The sequence below is a fragment of the Pygocentrus nattereri genome, chromosome 7 (assembly GCF_015220715.1).
Source record: "Pygocentrus nattereri isolate fPygNat1 chromosome 7, fPygNat1.pri, whole genome shotgun sequence".
Lineage (NCBI taxonomy): Eukaryota > Metazoa > Chordata > Actinopteri > Characiformes > Serrasalmidae > Pygocentrus > Pygocentrus nattereri.
In genome coordinates this window covers 27,402,369-27,423,825 of record NC_051217.1, presented here as the reverse complement: position 1 = coordinate 27,423,825, position 21,457 = coordinate 27,402,369, and the positions used below count along the sequence as shown (strand labels likewise).

The window sequence follows — 21,457 nt, the reverse complement described above, 5'->3', positions numbered from 1 at the left end:
TCCTTAGAACACAGTCTTCTACAAACATGGATATAGATCTTCCTTTATTCAAATTTAATTAAAATCACCTTGGCAGTTGACAAAAAGAGATGGGCAGGTGTCTTAACATTTATTGATGCATGAAACCTGTATAAACCTATCTGACATCTTTAATTTGGGAATTCATTAAAGTATTTGAGAAATGTTGATCAGTTGAACATGGAAGACCTATTGTTACTGCATTCTTTTCTTTAATGTGTGCATGGTAAATTTGTGGACAGAATAGTACATGATTATACTCACTGTCACTGCCAGCTGGTAACCTAAGAAAGGATGTACAAGGATATTTAAATGAAGTGTTCTAAGGAAATGCATGACCCAAAACTGATGGACTGAGTGCATGACTATCATTCACATATTTTCGTGCATTGCATTTGACATCTAATGAGAGACTACTGCTCTATATTTTAAAATCAAAGACATCAGATTCAAAAAGCAGCTCCACCTATATGCCGCATGTCTATATTCAAAATCCTGAGTGAGCAATCTTAACTCTGAAAACATTTAATAAATATGACTGGGATCTCTGTTAATCTGGCCAGACAGGAGGAGAGAAGACAGAAGACAATATAAGCAAGCTGTGGTTATGATATATGATGGACATGTAGGAATATTTTAGCCATAAAGGTCACTGAGGATGAAGAACTACAGTGGTGATGGGGGAGGGGTGGAAAAAAGTTTTTAGGAGTCCAACATTTCTAGACTTGTGGATGCTTTCCACTCAAGGGGAAACTAGGAGCCTTTTTAATTTGATGATGAAACAGGTTACTTAATGATGTGCAATTGCAGAGCCTAAAAGGTCAACCTTATCCTGTTTGAGCAACAAGGGTTAAATCAGCATAACGAACTGACTAGATCCCCAGGTATGCACAACTGTCAGCATGTAAGGGAGCCATAAACCTACTGCTGCCTCATTTCACATGGGTACACCATGTCATGTCTAAAATGGTCTACTGCCCACTATTAACTAGTTTATGGGGGGTGGCAGGGAGCAACATTACATCTTGCCAGTTAAATGGGGACACTGGCTGGCTTTAGTAACGCTGGCCTGTTATAAAAAGAGCATGTGAACATTTGCAAAGTCTGGTTTTCAGATTTGAATCTCACCATCTGTTGATTTTTCATGTCTCTTGCTTTGATCCTTCTGAAAAAAAGACTTCGTGTTTTCAAAAAGTCATTTTTGATTTATACGAACTCTGATACAGTTATTTAAAAACACTTCTAACCAATGTATTCCCCTCCCTCCTCTCTTTCTAAACCACGAGGGCTTGTCCAAGGAAGGAAGGTGGAGTTTACAATTTAGGGTCTGTTCTAAGTCGCTGGTCGCTTAATAACAGTGTGACTGGGAAACAGATGATGCAGGTAGAATTCACAGTGGAATGATTTAATCATCGTCTTTTAAAAAATTAAGTTAATTAGATCCGTTACGCTTAAGTTAACGTTACTTCAAAACGGTTATTCCCATACAATGCGTGGGTAGGTATAACAGGTACGAGGATTCGCTGGCGAGTTATCCTTTAGTAGCTAGGCAAGACCCAAAATCATCGTTTGCTTGGAGTCACACTAATAATGCTAACGTAATTCCAGCACAATTCTGTGTTAAACGACAAAATGTGTTTCTTCTTCAGCTGACTCATACATCACAGAAGGATTTTTATGCAGCTGAAGTTCAAAGAATACGGGAATTAAGTTTTTCCATCTGGGTAAGCGAAGCTTGACACTTCCTTAAAGTTTCAGAAAGGTAGCGTTACATTAGCTAGGTTACCTGATTAACCATCTTTGGTGTTGTCTGAACAAATGATGCCAATCTCTCCTCTGTGCCTCAAAGTTACCTATTGTCTTTTAGCTAGGCTAGTTTTGTTAGCTTATTAGCTCATGTGCCTTCGTCTGGCTAACTATATAACTAAGTAACACTTGCTGTAATTGTTGGTCAGTGATCGTGTGTAGTATCTTAGATTATTGATTCAAGTGGTAGAGGCAATATAAAGCTAACTGCGTTGTCAGTTATGTTAGATGACATTGACTAGGTTATTTGATAGTTTAGCCACGGTCGCCGGAGATCTGTTAACGGGTGGCTAACTTAACAGCCTTGCTGGTTGCAAGATACAAGAGTGTAACTCAATCGGTGACCTGTTAATTAGCTATTTAACTATAAAGATACTTAAGCCTGTGTAACTTAACTGATTTAATTAAAACCACGCTACCTAGCTTCTTATTACCAGATGTCAACCACGTCTAAGGCAGAAGTTGCATGGAATCCCGCATGGCATAACGGAGCCCGACTATTTGTATGGGAATGATTTTAGCAGAAAGTACACGTCACAAAATCACAGTGGGCGCTGATAAAAAGCAAGTTTCAAATAAACTCTGCCAGGAGCTCCGGTGTAACATTTTGCCACAGAAAGGATTCTTGTTGTACTTACTGTAATTTAGAAAAGACAGAAGTTATTCTATCATCTTTTCACGCAGAAGGAAGGTAGACGTAGTCAGCTGGACACTGATATATTAGGAGCAGCTGGATTTTTTTTTTTTTCCTGGCTGGTTCCAGGAATGATTGGATGTACAGATGACGTAAATCCCGTAATCTCTTTCCGTTCTGTGGCTTGACGAAAAAGAACAATTAGGATTACCTATAGCTGTATGGTTAAACTGCTGACATAGATGTAGAATAGAATTCTTGCCAACACATGCCAAAAACTTTGTGTGCAGCAGCCTAAAACTGTAACAGCGTTTAAGCACTTGATGGCTTAACCATCAAGAAGTACTGAACACGTCAGACTTTGTGTTTAGTAACGTGTTTGAACCAATTTCTACGGTAGGAGTCGAATGGCCTCTGTTGTGACGGTCAAGACAGAGAAGCGACCTGCTCCTGATTCTGAGGATGGTGAAACGGTGACTAAAAAAGCCAGGTAATCATATTTGCAAGCGATGGAGTGGTCTGGTGTTTGTAATTACTATTCTGAGCCATTATTATTATTTCTGGGGCAGAATTTTGCCTGCATGTTGTTTTGTCGCCAGTAGCCTAAATTCCAAGAACCAGTCCAGATCTGTTAATTCTCCCGCAAGAAATCAGTCCAATAGCTCATTAACTATATTTGACAAGGCGTCTTGCCTCAGCCAAAAGCTCCCAGATGGTGTTTCGTAATCAACCTACATTATGCTTAGTAGTGGGTATGATCTCAGTATTAGTAGGCTAAAGATAACTTTTGTCTTCCTTAATCTCTTAAACCAAGAGACGTCCTAGGATTCTTATTAGTAATTAGAAATTACATAGAAAACAATATGTTTATGTTATGGTGTGAGGAAGAAAATATTGTTGGTTCTGTGGTATTGGTATTGTTTGTACTTAACCTACTCAGACCTAACAGTCTAAAGTTTTGTTCTCTTTATGCACTTTTTTAGTGTGATCACAACTATTCTCTGATATTTATTACTGTCCAACCAACCCATCTGTCTTTTTCTTTCTTTTTCTTGCAGAAAGTTATTGCCCAGCCTGAAAACCAAACGTGCTCCAGAGTTGGTCCTGGTGATTGGCACTGGAGTAAGCTCAGCTGTGGCTCCACAGGTCCCAGCACTCCGCTCCTGGAAAGGCCTGATACAGGCATTACTGGATGCTGCCAATGATTTTGACCTGCTGGAGGAGGAGGAAAGCCGGCGTTTTCAGAAGAGTCTACAGGAGGACAAGAACCTGGTGCATGTTGCTCATGACCTCATTCAGAAACTCTCTCCGGTAAGAGACCTACCATTCTACATAAAGGCTTTTTATTAAGAACTGACTTGTTCTTAGTAGACTGGGATTTATTTTGATATTGTTTAATTGAGTATTCTGTGTGTGTGTGTGTGTGTGTGTGTGTGTGTGTTTTAGGACCAAATAATTAAAATGAGTGTAACCCAATTATAACATACTGTGCAGAAACTTTCAAAGATACCAAAATACTTTACTAAAAAGACAAAGAATATCTTAGAAAACACACACACATAAATACACATATATGTGACAAATATGCATATAAATGATTGTGTAAATATTGGTTTGTTTCTTGATGTGAGAGAGTAGAAGGAGATTTGAAATAAGTATTATCACAGTATATGTGGGTATCAGCAAAATTTGTTTATTAAGTCATTTTGAAAGCTCATGATCCCATTCAGAAACTCTCTCTGGTAAGAGATACAGCTACAAGCATAAAAGCTGTTTGAGAGCTGTTTTGTTATTAGTAGACTGACTGTGAAGTTGAAACACTGTTCAGTTTATGAAGGGACTCACATTGGCTTTATTAAGTAAATAAAAGCATTAAATAATATTAACCTTGCCTAAAGTGATCCCCTTTGTTTTTTGCAAGGAGATTGTTGAACACTGATTTTGGTTTTTGTTTTGTGTGCACGACTAATGTTTCACTACTTTCTTATGTGAAATCCTTTGGCTTTCTGCCACAATGATTTGACTGTTTTGAGTCCAAGCATGGCTGACATAAATATGAAATTTATTGGTAGATGCCAGTCTTCACATATAGTATGTGAGTAGACATGACTATGTGCTGATCTCTTTTGACAAGTTCTGTTTTCTTGTGGATTCTATGGTGCTAATCAAACAAACGTCTTTCTGTATACAGGCTTGTAGGTTTGAAACCCTCTGTGACAGGATAAACTGCCTGTCTTTTCAGTAACTGAAATCAGTTACATCTGAACCTTGTTTGTGATTATGTGAACATATGCATCAGTGTCTCTAGGCAATACAATGTGCAGACTTTTTTCCAATGTTGCCCTGCTGATCTCTGGGCCAGAATGGACCATGTGTCTTCTGTGTTATTGATGCTTTATGTCAGCTGTTTGCTGTGTTGTGACAAAGTAGATAAGCAATTCTACATTTAAGTTTTGCGGTGCCATTTAAGCATGTCTGTGTAATAATACTGTATTACTATTATATTAGTTAATACTTTATTACTATTATCCCATATTATTATGGATTAATAGTACAAAAAACAACAAAGAACAACCTTAAAACTGCACTGAACTTGGCTTGTCTGATCATACTCAGCACTCAGTTTTGGAGGCAAATTTCTGGTGTAAAGTTTTGAAATCCCATAGAATGTCAGCAGGTTAACCTAGTTTCATGAGTACTGTGAACAAATGAAGACAGAGCGGAAGAAGGCTAATTTTAGAATGCCTAGAATTTGCCTTTTAAAGCATAAAGTGATAAATTTGTCAAGCTGTCTACTGTAATTTTGTTTGTGGAGGTAAATGTAAGTTGTTTTGTGTGGCAACTCTTAAAATCTTTTTGCTTTTTTTTTGATCTTTTTTTTTTTTTTTTTTTTTTTTTTTTAAACCCTTAAGTCTTGAAGTTCAAAATCAAATCTTTGCCACTGAAAAAAATCAGGTCAGGTTCAAAGTACATACAGCCAATGTAAAGACCACCAGTTGATGTCAGAGGTTTTCAGAGACATGGTTGTCTAAATAATGAGTCTCTCTGGTAACACAAAGCCTCCTTTTGGCTGAGAGTTTGTGTAATCTCTCAGTTATCTTAATAGCTCATAGGGCTGTCACTGTTGACCAGTCTACCAATTATTGATTCTGTGTGTGTGTGTGTGTGTGTGTGTGTGTGTGTGTGTGTGTTTGTTTGTGTATATAGCCAAATAATTAAAAATTAGCAGGACTGAACTATAACAATGTGCAGAACCTTTCAAAGATTCAAAAATACTTCAATAAAAAAGATAAAAGGAAGTCTGTCAATACCCAAATATGAAGAAAAATGCATATACATGGTTGTGTAAATCAAGCTCTGTGTCTTAATGTGAGAAAGTGCAGAAGTATTGAAAAGTATTGTCAGTGTATCAACAAATCCTGCAGAGCCCTGCTTGTGACATTCCATGTAAATAAAAATAAAGCATGGCAATGACTTAGTAGGACATGGGAATGAGATAATGAAGTTGTGGCAACAAGGTCCTAATGCGTGGCCACAACTTGGTAAGGCTTGGGAATGAGATAATTAAGTCTCAACTACAGATTAATAAGGCATAATCTTGTTCCCACGTCTTATTCCTGGCCACAACTTAGTTAAGGTATGGGAATGAGATAATTAATTCATGGCCACACATTAGGATCTCGTTCCACATGTTAATACACCATGCCCGCACATGATTTTTATATATATATATATATTTATAAATATTTTCACAGAGAATATTATAATTAATTTACTTTTTAAGTAATTGGGTTTAACCATATTTGCCAGCTTCTCACACTTCTCAGGGTCGTTCTAGAGCTGGTCACTTCCTGTTTCTCCTGTTATATCAAAAATATGACAGCAGATCACCAGAGGGTGTCTGTGAGTCCTAAATAAACGGGTGAATGGAGCAAAATAGGTAAAAACAAAAAGTTAAAACAGTTTACCACTTGCCCAGGATCTTCATAATTTGGCAAAGTGAAAGGATGTATTTCAATAAAAGAAAGAAAGCTTCCCAGTATATTGCTTTTTCTACAGAAAAGGGGTTTTGGATTGTATGACACTAGCATTACTGCTACTGGATTGGTTAACAAGTGGAACAGCTCATCAGCTGAGTGAAGCAGTTCATGCTGATTTCATGAATGTACAGAAGGCATCATTACAATCTCCTATAACTGAAGTTCAAAAGCACTCAAAAACATGTCAAAAATGTTTGACAAACCCAGAAAACATTACAGTGGCAGTCCTCTCTACAAATTCTATGGCTGTATGATTACAATTCTAAGAGAAGTGCAACAACATTTTTTCATGTAAAAAAAAAAAAAAAAAAAGACACAAGTCGCACAGAATGGACACCACAGCGTTTGTAGGTAAAGTTCAAATCTGCCTTTTTAATTTCATATTCACAAACTGTAATACATCCATCATTTACAAGTAAGATACAGATTTCATGGCACACTGTACAATTGTGGTTCTGGTAGCAGTGCAATAAAATTGCCAAAGGTTTGCACATAGTAAACTGAAACGCAAACTTGTACAAGTTGATCTGATTAATAAAAAGTACAAAATATAGGGAAAATGCAAATTAGCAAAAAAAACTCGTATTTGTTGCGCTTTTTCCTGTGCAAACCTCTCTCCTGTATATCACTTTTATTTCCCATATACATTGAAGGTCCCATATACATTGAAGGTCTAAAGAAGTCGAATTGTATGTGTTGAGTAGTTCATAAATTATACAATATAGCCCGTTTTTAACATCCAAGTCTAACAGAGAAGTGGGAGGGCATAATGGAAAACAATCCAAGTTTGAAGCTACAAAGTTCTGGAGCTCCATAAAGTATAAGTACCCATAAAAGTGTCATTTGAGAATATTGCGTTTCTGTTCAAAGGCAAAATTGACCACATCCCTTTTAGAGTAGGTAGCAAAGGCCTCATCCTTTGATGATGGGACACATGTGATTTTATGCAATTGATGCTGCTTGTGACAGGCCCCAAGGGAGAATGATCTTCTGGTTCCAAATTTGAATTGAGTGAATGATAGCTGGGTTAGATGTGAAGCTAGAAATAGGCTGTGTGAATGGCAGTTTGGAACACAATAAAGCAGCTAGAGAAGTAGACCCAATGGATACCTCCTCCAGAATTAACCATTCAGGTATTGGTATTGTGACATTGTTCTTAACCCAGTGTAGCAATGTTTTTATGTTAGCTGTCCGGTAATAATACAAGGATACAAATTTGGAAGCGCCATCTTGCCAATTGTGTGAGATCTCTGCAGTATACTTCAGCAAAATGCCATAAATGTATACTTCTTTTAATTTGATTTATTGAAAGAAACAATCTGTTAAAAAGACTTGAAGACACTGAAATATATACAGAAATTTGGGCAGGATGTTCCTCTTTACTGAATTAATTTGTCTCCCAGTGCTCAATATCCTGTCTCAAATTAGATAGCTGGAAGCTGGTGAATTTTCATTTTGAATCCATAATTGCATATGTGTGTGGGATATTTAAATTAAACATAAGAATACTCTGCCATTTTACATATTAATGCTACTGATTTGCTTCCATAATACCAGAACACCACCAAGTATAACCTATGTGTGGAAAACAATTTTGTTAACATTTTATGTTGTTTCACACCTTACCTATTATGAAACACATGTAAAAATAGCTGTGAAAATACAAAATGCCTGTTCACTTGAACCACACTTTTAATAGAAGCTATTGACAAGATGAAGCAAAGCAAATGGACAGATCTGTTCTTTTCAGAAATACTCTGTTCATTTTTTGTGCTTTGCTATAAGGATTAGCTGGGACCAGACAAGGGTGGGATCATTTCTCTGTGCTCTAAAAATCACAATCTTTTTGAAAGATCATTCTCACACCATAGCTATTTGCACCTGATTGTGAGTGGTGTTGGTTAAAGTGCAAATAAGGAATACTCCAGTTGCAGTAGCAAAATTACACTGTTTGTGAAATAGTTTTGCAGAGCATTTTCATGAATTCTTCAGCCAAAGGGATTTGTAAATTAAGTTGTAAATCTATGTAGTTTGTTGTTTCCGAGATGAGACTAATTTTTCAGAGGGAGTAGTTTGCCTGCTCCATACTCCACATGCTCCACTTGATCACCGTGTATAACAGAAAACCTTGAAGATAAACAAAACTGCTGTTAAACTTTTTTTTGTTTTGTAGTGTTTGATAGTTGGATAAACTCTAATATGAACAGCTTTGGTAAGACATTCCCATTGTAACACCTGTATTGTGAAATTGTAATTGTCAGTTTTCACATTTGCAATATAAAGTGAAGTGCTATAAACATATATTTACAGAGTTGGCTTTTTGTATATTTTACAAACCCAATTTAAAAAAGTTTGGACAGAATGTGAATTTCTTAAGAAAAGCAATTAATTTTACTTCTACTTTTTTACTTCAGATAAAACAAATTTTTTTTTATCTTATCAACTTTTTAATGTTGTTATATGCATACTCTGAAACTGCCTCTAGCATGTTTCACATCCAAGCAATTTAAGTCTAGGAACATTGTGAAATATGTTCAAATGTTCCAGAAACCATCTTTTAGTCATGCTTGGTTATAAAAGCATCAAGGAAAGGCCTAGTCCTTCATGAGCAAGGATGGATCCAGGCTCACCATTTTGCCAAATGTGTGTCTTCAGTCTAAGAACAATCACAATGTGTAGATTGCATCTACAGTGTCTGAATCATTTATAACAAATTCAGAGAATTTGGAGACATCTCTGTGTATAAAGGGCAAGGACGAAAATCAGCACTGAATGCCAGTGATCTTTGATCTTTTCCATGTCACTGCATTAAAAAGTGACTTGCTTCTGTAAGGAATATAATCACATGCCTTGACTAAACCTTGTCACCCCTTGTCATTAATCACAGTTTGGCGCTGCATCTGCAAATGCAAATTAAGATTCTGCTATGCAAAGCAGAAGCCATATTATCAACAACATACCCCATCTCAAAGTTTTTGGAGTGTGTTGTAGGCGTCAGTTTAGGATAAGTGTGTATAAACAAAAAAACTATAATTTTAATTAGTTGAAGTATTAAATAACTTGTCAGTCAAGCCTGTTTTTATTTACTTTTTGCCTACTGTAGAATTAAGATTGTTGAACAAGTGTTGGATTGAAAAATGCTGGAATATTTCTTTAATTCTGTAGTCTCAAACCCTGATCCTGTAGAGCTACCTTCCTGCAGAGCCTAGTTCCAACCACGCCTCTTCCCTTCGCCTCTTCCCTTCTGCCCAACTTCGCCTCTTCTTCTCATTGTCTTCCCAGGTGGTTGGATCAGATGTATAAGAGTTGAGTAAAGGATGGAGCAGATAAGTGGATATAGGCTTGAATTAAACTTAAAAGGAAAGTAGCTTTTCAGGACCAGAGTTGTTCTAGAACATTATTTAGACATCTTAACCTTTGTTCTTTCTAAGCACACTCAGGCAATTTTGTTTCTGATTGTGTATAGCGGACAGGAAATGTGCGTTCCACGTTCTTCAAGGACTGCCTGTATGAAGTGTTTGATGATTTGGAGTGTAAGATGGAGCACGCAGGGAAGCACCTGCTGCGGTCCGTGCTCCAACTAATGGAAAGCGGGGCGCTGGTCCTCACCACAAACTTTGATAATCTGCTGGAAATCTACGCAGCCCACCAAGGCACTAAGTTAGAGTCCCTGGACCTCACAGATGAAAAGAAGGTACAGAACAACTTGGTACTGATGCACCTGTGTTTTGTAGCATTTTTGTGGCTCATTGATGGCCATTCTGTTTTTCAGAGCAATTTTTGAAGAGACTATTATTTATATCTTAATTGATTTAAATTTATTATTACAAATGTATTTTTTATGATGGACCTATTATGTGACATGTGAGAAATAAGTAGGGGGGTGTGGGACACAACCTATTTTATGTTGTTAAACATGTCTCAGTAGAAGGTGCTTTTTTGTCATGATGTTGCAATGTCATCTTTTCTCCAAGTAATCAGATATTTTTCATGAATTATTCTTCAGCCATGAAGACTGCTTTTGTTCAATGAAATTCACAATTTTTATCTTTTTTATTTATTTGAGGAACCAGATACATCAGACAAGTGGAGAAAAACAGGATGATAAACAGTAGACAAAACAATGAATAGCCTCCAATAGCTCAGTTCACAGGCGATCTCAGTTTTGTTTTTTTGATTACATATTCCCTACAGCACCACACACACTTGTACAAACACTGACACACCAAGACGTTTCAGACAATACAACAATATAAACAACCTTATTTTTGAAGGGGGAAGAAGGAAAATTAAAAAAAAAAAAAATCATCAATCTGTTGGCATAACCTGGAGTGCATCAAAATACAAAAGAAACAAATTCCATTTAGCTTAAAATGCAGCAGTGTTACCTTTTATCGTGAATCTGATCTTCTCCAATTTAAGAAAATACATAACATCACAGAGCCATAATGCAATTGAAGGTGGTTTTGAGGAATTCCACAATAATAAAATAAGACGGCTTACTAATAAGGATGTGAATGCAAGGATCGGACTGAAATCCAGTGGGTGGGGGCAGATCAGTAGAAAATCCAAATATTGCAACAGAGGGATTCATACTAACTTTAAACATCAAACCTTTGTCATTATCAAGTGTCAGACCAAAATGTATGTAGAGAAGGGCAAATTATACAAATGACATAAATCACACATGTATTATTGTAAATACCCTCTTGGTGCCTGTAATATACAACTGTTTTTAAGCATATAATCACCTTAGAGTTAGCCAGGGTAAAGTACAGCCTCCACATGATGGAGTTCATTTTAACACAGTGTTACAACTGAAACTCTCAAAGTTATTATTGAAAGAACTCCATATTCCCTTCTGATAGGAGAAAGGTGGCTCACAACCTAGAGCCTCCACTGATGCATAAATTGACCAACCAGAATCAACCTGCAAATTAAGCAGTTATTCACTTTTGTCAAAAAAGGTGACAAAACAAACAAAAGAGGACTTAATATTTACTTCACTATTAATCAAAAGTCATAATTAATAACTGTAGTGCCCTTATTTTTCAGATTTGTCAAATTAATAGATAAAATTATTCAAATTTGTTTTGTTATTTATCAGTTTCTTTTTTTGGTTCAAATTCATGTCTCGTCTTGCATATTTGAGCGTAATAGGCATTTAGAAAAATACTTAATTTGCATCAATACCAGTTACAATCAAATTACCATAAAAATAGAAAGTCAGTAATAATAATAAAAACAATGTTTTATGAAAATAAACAGCCTAAACAGTCACATCACTCTTCAATCAGAAAAAAAGGTACAATGTTTTGACCAGTGACTGGCGACCTGTCCAGAGTGTATCCTGCCTTCTGCCCAATGACTGCTGGGATAGGCTCCAGCAGTGTTTTACAGGTAGTTCCTCTGTCTCCACGCTCTGCTGTTCAGGTGGAGGTGGTGTTTGTGAGTCAGACATGCTTGATAATATCGGATAGCCTCCAATCACTTCAGAGTTTGATCGCAGGACTAAATATTAATTTGTTTCACCCCTCACACTATTAGATCATCTGTGCCATCATGCACTTCCGATCAAGCTCCCAACCTGGAACAGCGCTTCAGATTGTGCAAATTTGTGGAGGGAAATCGGGCTTAAAAACGGGCAAAAAGTCATGTTGTGTGCCTTAGAAAAAGCAAAGTAAAAATTATAACTTGGAATGCCTATTAAAACTTAGTGTCAATGTTTAAGCTAGAGTAGATATAAAATGTTGATATGTATCGCCATCAGGGGTGCTAGTAAGAATGAGCATTATCATAATATAGCTTGCACATGGTCATGATTTTCTAACTTCATCTAGCTCACAGTGTAAACAAAAAGTTTATAGATTGACTGAGTTATCAAATATTTAATTTTCATACAGTTTTTTTACTGTGTCTTGTGTTACAACCCTAGCTGCTGACAACTGCCAGGTTGCATTTATTTATAATTTAGACATCATCCTCTCTGAAAACCTTCCTTATGGACTGCCTTTGCTGAATCTGTCATCTGTGTTGATAATGTCTATTGAAATTAATCATGTTTGAATGATTTAAGAGTGAGTTTACTTTGTCTACTGTCTTTGAATGTAGGTCCTGGAGTGGGCTCAAGAGAAAAGGCGGCTGAGTGTGCTCCATATCCATGGTGTTTACACAAACCCCAGTGGCATTGTGCTGCATCCAGCTGGTTATCAGAATGTGCTGAGAAATACTGAAGTTATGGTGAGTAGAGTTTTTTTTTTTTTTTTTTTCCTCTTGCTTATCTCTAGTTCTAGAATTGACCGTAACCACCAGACAGCTTTGCCTATATAAGAGTTTAAAGCTCACTAAGATTTTTACGTGATTCAATATTTTTTAATCATTGTCTTAGGGTATGTGTATATTTGGCAGGTTTGGTTTGAACAAAGAGCAATTGCTTTGTTGGGGACCGTATGTGAAATAAAAACAGTAAGCATTGATTTGCAAATTCACTTTGACCTGTTTTGTTAGAGACCGGCATGCTTGTTAGATTAACCACACAAGCCTGGGAATACTGGCTGTTGGTCTGTCATGCTATAGGGATATATTAGTGTCCATTGCACAGGTAACAAACTCTGTGAAGTCTGTGAAGGCATTAATACTGAAAGATAAAAACTCATTTTGCAGCAACATGTGCTGCTTTTTAGATGACATCCTTTTTATATAAGGAAAATATAAAAATAAAACAAGAAAATTTGTCCTGGGTAAACTTTTTTTTTTTTCTTTCTTTTTTTCCCCCAGAATGTTAAACATAGCTAAGAGAAATAGACATTTTTGCACTGAAATGTTTTAACTATGTGCTATTTGCTGTGTACAAGTTGCTAGAAGCTTATGTTACAGTAATGAATTAGATTTGTTTCAGGTCACTCAACATACTTATTCTATAATGACGAATTACAGCAGGTAATTTAATTTGAGCTGCAAATGCTGTCTAATATTAAATCAGTGTGATTAGACAAACTAATTTATGCCCCTTGTGGGGTGTCTTGTTGCGCAAACACAGTTTTACTGTCTTGTGACTGAACAAATATGGTCTGGTCACCCTATTTTTAGGTCATTTTAGATGATTTTACTGAGATTATGGTCACATTTGGTCAGGAATAACTGTATTGTTCTCTGTCCTAAAGAGGGAGATCCAGAAGCTGTATGAAACCAAATCATTTGTATTCTTGGGCTGTGGACGGACAGTTGATGACACCACCTTCCAGGCACTGTTTCTAGAGGCAGTCAAACACAAGTCTGATCTGGAGCATTTCATGCTGGTGCGCAGAGAGGATGTTGGAGAGTTCAAGAAGCTCCGAGACAATATGCTTGACAAGGGCATTAAGGTCATCTCTTATGGCAATGAGTATGCCGACCTGCCTGAATATTTTGAGCGTTTGGCCAATGAGATCTGCAACAGGGACGTGGTGACCAATGGCTGTGGTGAGCACAAATTATATGTTTCTGCTTTTCTAAAGCAAGATAAAAGTCACATATAAACAGCACAGGTGCAAAACTTTTATAAAATTAAATCCTTTTTCTAAAATCACAGATAATATACACTGCTCAAAAAAATAAAGGGAACACTTAACCAACACAATCTAACTCCAAGTAAATCAAACTTCTGTGAAATCAAACTGTCCACTTAGGAAGCAACACTGATTGACAATCAAATTCACATGCTGTTGTGCAAATGGAATAGACAACAGGTGGAAATTATTGGCAATGAGCAAGATACACACAATAAAGGAGTGGTTCTGCAGGTGGGGACCACAGACCCCTTCTCAGTACCTATGCTTTCTGGCTGATGTTTTGATCACTTTTGAATGTTGGTGGTGCTTTCACACTAGTGGTAGCATGAGACGGACTCTACAACCCACACAAGTGGCTCAGGTAGTGCAGCTCATCCAGGATGGCACATCAATGCGAGCTGTGGCAAGAAGGTTTGCTGTGTCTGTCAGCATAGTGTCCAGAGGCTGGAGGCGCTACCAGGAGACAGGCCAGGACACCAGGAGACGTGGAGGAGACCGTAGGAGAGCAACAACCCAGCAGCAGGACCGCTACCTCCGTCTGTGCAAGGAGGAACAGGAGGAGCACTGCCAGAGCCCTGCAAAATGACCTCCAGCAGGCCACAAATGTGCATGTGTCTGCACAAACAGTTAGAAACTGACTCCATGAGGATGGTATGAGGGCCCGATGTCCACAGATGGGGGTTGTGCTCACAGCCCAACACAGTGCAGGATGCTTGGCATTTGCCAGAGAACACCAGGATTGGCAAATTCGCCACTGGCGCCCTGTGCTCTTCACAGATGATAGCAGGTTCACACTGAGCACATGTGACAGACGTGACAGAGCCTGGAGACGCCGTGGAGAGTGATCTGCTGCCTGCAACATCCTTCAGCATGACCGGTTTGGCAGTGGGTCACACAGCTTTGGAGGGTCACACAGCCCTCCATGTGCTCGCCAGAGGAAGCCTGACTGCCATTAGGTACCGAGATGATATCCTCAGACCCCTTGTGAGACCGTATGCTGGTACGGTTGGCCCTGGGTTCCTCCTAATGCAGGACAATGCTAGACCTCATGTGGCTGGAGTGTGTCAGCAGTTCCTGCAAGATAAAGGCATTGAAGCTATGGACTGGCCCGCCCGTTCCCCAGACCTGAATCCGATTGAGCTGATCTGGGACATCATGTCTCGCTCCATCCACCAACGCCACGTTGCAACACAGACTGTCCAGGAGTTGGCGGATGCTTTAGTCCAGGTGTGGTAGGAGATCCCTCAGGAGACCATCCGCCACCTCATCAGGAGCATGCCCAGGCGTTGTAGGGAGGTCATACAGGCATGTGGAGGCCACACACAATACTGAGCCTCATTTTGACTTGTTTTAAGGACATTACATCAAAGTTGGATCAGCCTGTAGTGTGTTTTTCCACTTTAATTTTGTGTATGACTCCAAATCCAGGCCTCCATTGGTTATTACATTTAATTTCCATTGATGATTTTTGTGTGATTTTGTTGTCAGCACATTCAACTTTGTACAGAACAAAGTATTCAGAATATTTCATTCATTCAGATCTAGGATGTGTTATTTGAGTGTTCCCCTTATTTTTTTGAGCAGTGTATATAAACACACAGTGGATTTAATGAAAATTATTAAAAATCACAAAGAATGATGTAGATATATCAAGAAAAGTTATGCAAACATAGCATATTGTTAAATCATCGATTTAATGGTTTAATCGATTTAAACCAAATATTCCTGATCAATTTTAAATAAAATACTTGATGTAGTATGTAGACGTTGTTAAAGTTTTAAAACACACAATTCACTTCACATTCCATACAGTCTGTATGGAAAATGACTGTTCAGAATAATAAGAATTCATATTTTTGTCACAGAAAAGCTTATTTATGCATGTCCACCTGTTCAGCCTAAAGCAGTTTATCTCCACCCCTTCATGTTAGTTAGAAGGGGTATTTCAGCTTGGACTACTTTTTGAATGAAGCCTGGCACAGGGTGACCAATCAGAGCACAGCTCATTTACATTCCTTATTGGGAAAAAGAAAGAATGGTCATTTAAAAATGAATTAAGACTGTTTTTGGTACAAAACTTACACAGATGTTATAAATAGGTTCCAGGGGAAAGGAATAAAACACTAGAAAAATGTAGGATATGGGCCTTTTACAAATGACATTGCTTAGCAGAAGAATTGGTTATTGCAATTAACATGAATACATTATTAATAATATTTATTAAACATTGGTATATTTTATCTTAATGTATTTTATCACCATATTATAAATGAATGGGCAATGAGCCATTCACAGCCCGGCATTATAGTAAATTCACTCTACTTTGTCATATCTAGCAACACACTTATCCTTGGTAAAAACTCTTCTAAATAACGCACCTAAAGTTTTTGAATTAAGTCAGATGTGTTAGAGAAGTAAAATGCCAGACATGTACACCAATGTTTTAGAAGTTGAGTGAGCATGATTGTTGTGTGCTGGTAGATTAGCTATGTTCTGATTCTCCCAGGATCTCCAATACGAACCAAAATGGCTTTAGTACTCAGAAAAAATTCCTACAAGGTTAGGGTTTTTTTATGTTATCTGATGTTCCCTACCATCCAGAAGTTTGGATTTGCAGTTCAAAAATTTGGAATCATTATTTTCAATAATATAAAACAAGTACTATGCAAAAGTCAGAGACAGCCCTTCATTTATTTCTCATTCAGTTAAAATGACGATTATGTAAAATTACTGCTTTTTCATGCAATTATTTAATCAGCCAGTTGTGTGACAGCAGTGCAGTGCATAAAACTTGTTTTGCGCCTTGATGTGAGGTCAGTGGATAATGACAGAAAGGCTACGGTAATCCAAATAACCACTCTGTACAACTGTGGTAGGCAGAAAAGCATCATTAATGGACATGTCGAACCTTGAGGTGGATAGACTACAACAGCAGAAAACCACATTGAGTTCTACTTCTGTCAGCTAAGAACAGAAATCTGAGGCTGCACTGGAAAAACATAGCCTGGTCTGAAGATTCTTGATTTCTGGAGAGGCACACAGATGGTAGTGGTGCCAACAGTATGAATCCATTGACCCAACAGTAAACAGTCTAGAAAGATGGAGGTGGTGACCATGTGCATCCCTTTACAGCCTCACTTAACCCATCTTCTAATGGCCACTTCTAGCATGATAATGCACCATGTCACAAAGTAAAAGCGGTCTCAAACTGATTTTGTGAACATGACAATGAGTTCAGTGTTCCTCGTTTGCCTTCCCAGTTAGATCAGAATCCAACAGAATACCTCAATGGTGTGGAAAAACAGTAAATTCACAACATGAAAGTGCACCTGAAAAATCTGAGGAATGAGGAATTGCATGATGCAATCATGTCAGTATGAACCAGAATCTCATATGAATGTTTCCAACAATTTGTGGAATCCATGCCATGAAGAATTGAGGCACAGAAGCCTGAACAGCTAAATATATATTTTTTTTCTGTATTTAGTGCGTCCACAATTTGTTAGTCCAGTTTTCAAAAAGTTGTTTGAATTTTCTACCCCTAGCAACACCAAACTTTTTTTTTTTTTTTTTTTTGCTGGCCAGTCCATTGTTCTGACAATGCAAGCAGATTATTGTTTGATTTGCAAATGTTCTTCTTTTCTGTGTAATGGTTTCTTGACAGCTACCTTTCAGACCAGTAGTGTTATATTCTCATAGTGAAAGATCTGAAATGAGTGGAGCTGATTTTCTCCTGTCTCTAGTATTATAATGCTGTACTACAGCTTTATAAGCTCCAACAAATTTAATTATTTTGAATATTTTATATACAAATATTATTTATTAAACCATACAGCTAATTTGACTAATAATGGACAATTACAGTATATTACAATACATAATATTAGATATATTAGATACAAAAGTATCAAACTTTTTGATGTTCCCAAAAATATTTAATAAAACATCTTAAAATACCATTTGGTGTCTAGCTTATAGTATTTCATTCAGCACATGATATTATTGAATAAAATAAGAAAAATTATTAAGACAAGTGGTTCCAAACTTGTGAATGGTAGTATACATTCTAAAATAATTTTCTGCTCTTTTGTTTTACTGTATTTGCTTTCTTTGTTGCCTGCAGAACCACTTGAATACACCAAAACATCTGTTTTCTCTTTTTTAATTCTTTATACTGTTTGAACGTAACGGCTTCTTCCTTTTAGGATAATCCTTTTTGTATTGTGTCTTGCAGTGAGCTGAGATTTTGCTGGATGTGGCTCTCTAAATGTGGCTTTGCCTTTTTCTCTGTCTAGATTACCGCTCATGATGACCCAGGATCTCAGTCTAGACAGAGCGATGTCTCAGAGTTCAGCTGACCCCTCCAGTTTTGTCTGGTGTTACTGGTTCCTCATCAACAACAGACTTCAGACGCACTAGCTATACTGCTTGTTGTCAGGTAAAAAGGGAAAGGTGACACGAGGCTTTAGGAAGCACACTGTGAACTGAATTTTGATGTAAAAGAAGCAGAGATAGGTTGAGAGTTGGAAGATCCTGTTTAGTATCATTTAGCAATCCCTGCCCACCTAGCAGGCAAGAGCGAGAGTAATTAAAATAGATTCACAATATAGGTTGAAATCCAGAATTTTCCTCTCATTACAAATACCTTGAAAACATATCCACAAACGTTTCCACACACTCATGGAAAATCTTGAAAATCTTGTTTGTGTTTGGCTGAATTAAATGACCAGTATAAAAATGTATATGGTTCTCAGGCCTTAACTTATAATATACAGAAGATCACAAACTTCATGAGATAAAGTGAGAGTTGGAAAAAAAGCTTCACAATGACTCAGCTTTCTGTAATGAATTTTTGTTCATTAATCTTGAATTATTTTATGACAACCAAGTGCTAGACCACTCCTTTAGGGATGAAAGAAGTTGTAAAGAGTTCTTCATAAATCTTTTATATTTTTATTGTCTTTGTTGTTTTTGTTGATTTTTTTGTTTGTTATTTATAAGCAGTTTTAAAATAAAGTCTTTTCTTTGATATTACACAATACTGATTATTTGGGGGAAAAAAAACATTGTTCCAAACAAGATTCTTTGTGATTATCCATCCATCCATCCATCCATTTTCTAAGCCGCTTCTCCGTCAGGGTCACGGGTCTTTGTGATTGTGATTCTGAAATCCTAATGCATTTTCCTTGTGTAAACTGACACATTGAAATGGTCACTGAGCTAGTGTTTTTTGTACAATGGGTAAGTAGGAATATTGGAAGGAGGAGGTGAAACATGCTATCACAGCATATAATTTTTCCCCACCTGTTGGGTGCATATTGACAAAACCGTAAGGCCATTTAAAGTTGATAAACCTTTGATGTAAGATTACAGAAAACAAAAACAAATGTCATCTTTTAAATGATATGACCAGTCTTGGAGTAACAAGGTAAGAGTTCAGTTTTGATTTCAGGTTGACTTTTAAAGTGAAGCATGTAAATTCGCATTTTACAAGGCTCGCAGCTTGTACTCATGTGGCTCCTGAAGGTAAGAATGTTGATCTAGGATCTCTTTCCATCAGTCAGTGAAGTGGTAGGAGAAAAATCTATTCCAAGATCAGCCCTTTTGCTCTGAAGTACAGGCCATGTTATGTTTAGTTCAAGTGTGAGTCACTCTTTATTGAGCAAACCACCCAGCTCTCAAGCTTTCTCCCTTCCTGCAGTCATATAGTCAAATACTAATAATTTCATACTTTAACCACATGTTGAAGGTCAGAAACATATTCATGGAATTGAAAAAAAAGTAGTCATTAAACATTCTTAGCAGCTTTATTCGGGAAATGTTATACAGTCTCATTTCTGTGATGCTTTGCTCTGTAGTCCTTCCACTGTAATTAGGCAAATAATGAATACAGAGACTGAAAAACAACTAGGGTGGTGTCTACAAATCTTAAAAGGCCCATATAATAATTTTTTTCTTGTATCCACAAATAACAGCTGTGTATTATTTTTACCAGTCATAATTTCTAAACATCCATTTTCAACCCATTTTTTTTAGAATTAATTACTTTTTGTTACCATGCTTTTAAGAGTTTGAATGTAAATATGAAATACTCCTCAGGGATAACCAATGTAGGGGTGGATTAATGCAAAAAATTTTCATGACTTTTACATCTTAGTTTCCATACCGTGGACCGTACGGACCAGGGAGTGAAGGATACATTTGAAACAGTGTTTACATACTACATGTTTTATTTAAAACTAATAACTTTATTAAACTTAAAATGATTTCTATGATGTAGGCCTGTTAAAATGGATCAAGGGGAGGGCACCCTATAGCGCATCATCTTCCACAGTTAAACAGCAACTACAAAGCTCTGTGCATTTATCCAGTAAAATCCAATCCAATAAATGTCTACCTCGTCTGTGTACTTTGTACAGCAAACCTTTCCGTCTTTGTCAAATTCTCCAACATGCCTGACTTTTTTTTCTTACTATAAGATGAAAATAAGTATATGAAACTACTCACTGGCTACTTTATTAGGTACACCTGTTCAATTGCTTGTTAACACACATGGCTGCAACTCCATGCATTTAGGCATGTAGAGGTGGTCAAGACAACTTGCTGAAGTGCAAACCAAGCATCAGCATGGGGAAGAAAGGTGATTTAAGTGACTTTGAACATGGCATGGTTAATGGTGCCAGACAGGCTGATGTATTTCAGAAACTGCTGATCTACTGGGATTTTCACACACAACCATCTCTAGGCTTTACAGAGAATGGTCAGAAAAAGAGAAAATATCCAGTGAGTGGCAGTTGTGTGGACGAAAATACCTCGTTGATGTAAGAGGTCAGAGAATGGGTAGACTGGTTTGAGATGATGGAAAGGCAATAGTAACTCAAATAACCAACCAAAATCTCTGAGGAATGTTTCCAACACCTTGTTGAAAGTATGCAATGAAGAATTAAGGCAGTTCTGAAGGCAAAAGGGGGTACGAATTTTACTTTAATATTACCTAATAAAGTGGCCAGTGAGTATGTAGAAACAGCTCTGTTTTCATTTTTGCTGCAGTTCACCTTTCAAATTCCACCTAACGGGCTCTTTCAGGCGAGGGAAGCAAGAGGGCTATAATGTATGACAGGTTTTCCCATGTTTACAAGGGAAACAATTGCAATGTACCAGAAAACACACACACACACACACACAAACACACACACACACACACCCCACAATGCAATGCAACAAGTTACTGAATATGGCATAGGCACTATGGTAATAGAAGTTTACTTTTAGCTGAACTCTCTGGGGGTAGTTTTCCAAGGGCACAAAAATTACCATGACACTCTTCAACAATCTCAACAACTAAACCAAAAATACGAAGTGTAATTGTACAGTAATAACAGACTGAAAATGTAACAAATAAGGAGCAA

At 37.2% G+C, this 21,457-nt stretch overlaps 1 protein-coding gene across 3 annotated transcripts; it reads left to right on the top strand.

Annotated features, from left to right (window-relative positions):
- Positions 1-93: 93 nt before the first annotated feature.
- fam118b (family with sequence similarity 118 member B) lies at positions 94-18,790 on the top strand. Of its 3 annotated transcripts, none has more exons than XM_017723444.2 (8): positions 94-1,343; positions 1,668-1,742; positions 2,859-2,948; positions 3,517-3,769; positions 9,965-10,192; positions 12,610-12,738; positions 13,662-13,959; positions 18,344-18,790. In XM_017723444.2, the coding sequence occupies exons 3-8, from the start codon at positions 2,866-2,868 to the stop codon at positions 18,355-18,357; spliced, it is 1,005 nt and encodes a 334-aa protein (XP_017578933.1). In that variant the 5' UTR covers positions 94-1,343; positions 1,668-1,742; positions 2,859-2,865; the 3' UTR covers positions 18,358-18,790. The 3 variants fall into 3 exon arrangements, with proteins under 3 accessions (XP_017578933.1, XP_017578932.1, XP_017578929.1); XM_017723443.2 differs by having other exon boundaries at positions 94-1,401; XM_017723440.2 differs by having other exon boundaries at positions 94-1,528.
- Positions 18,791-21,457: the final 2,667 nt, after the last annotated feature.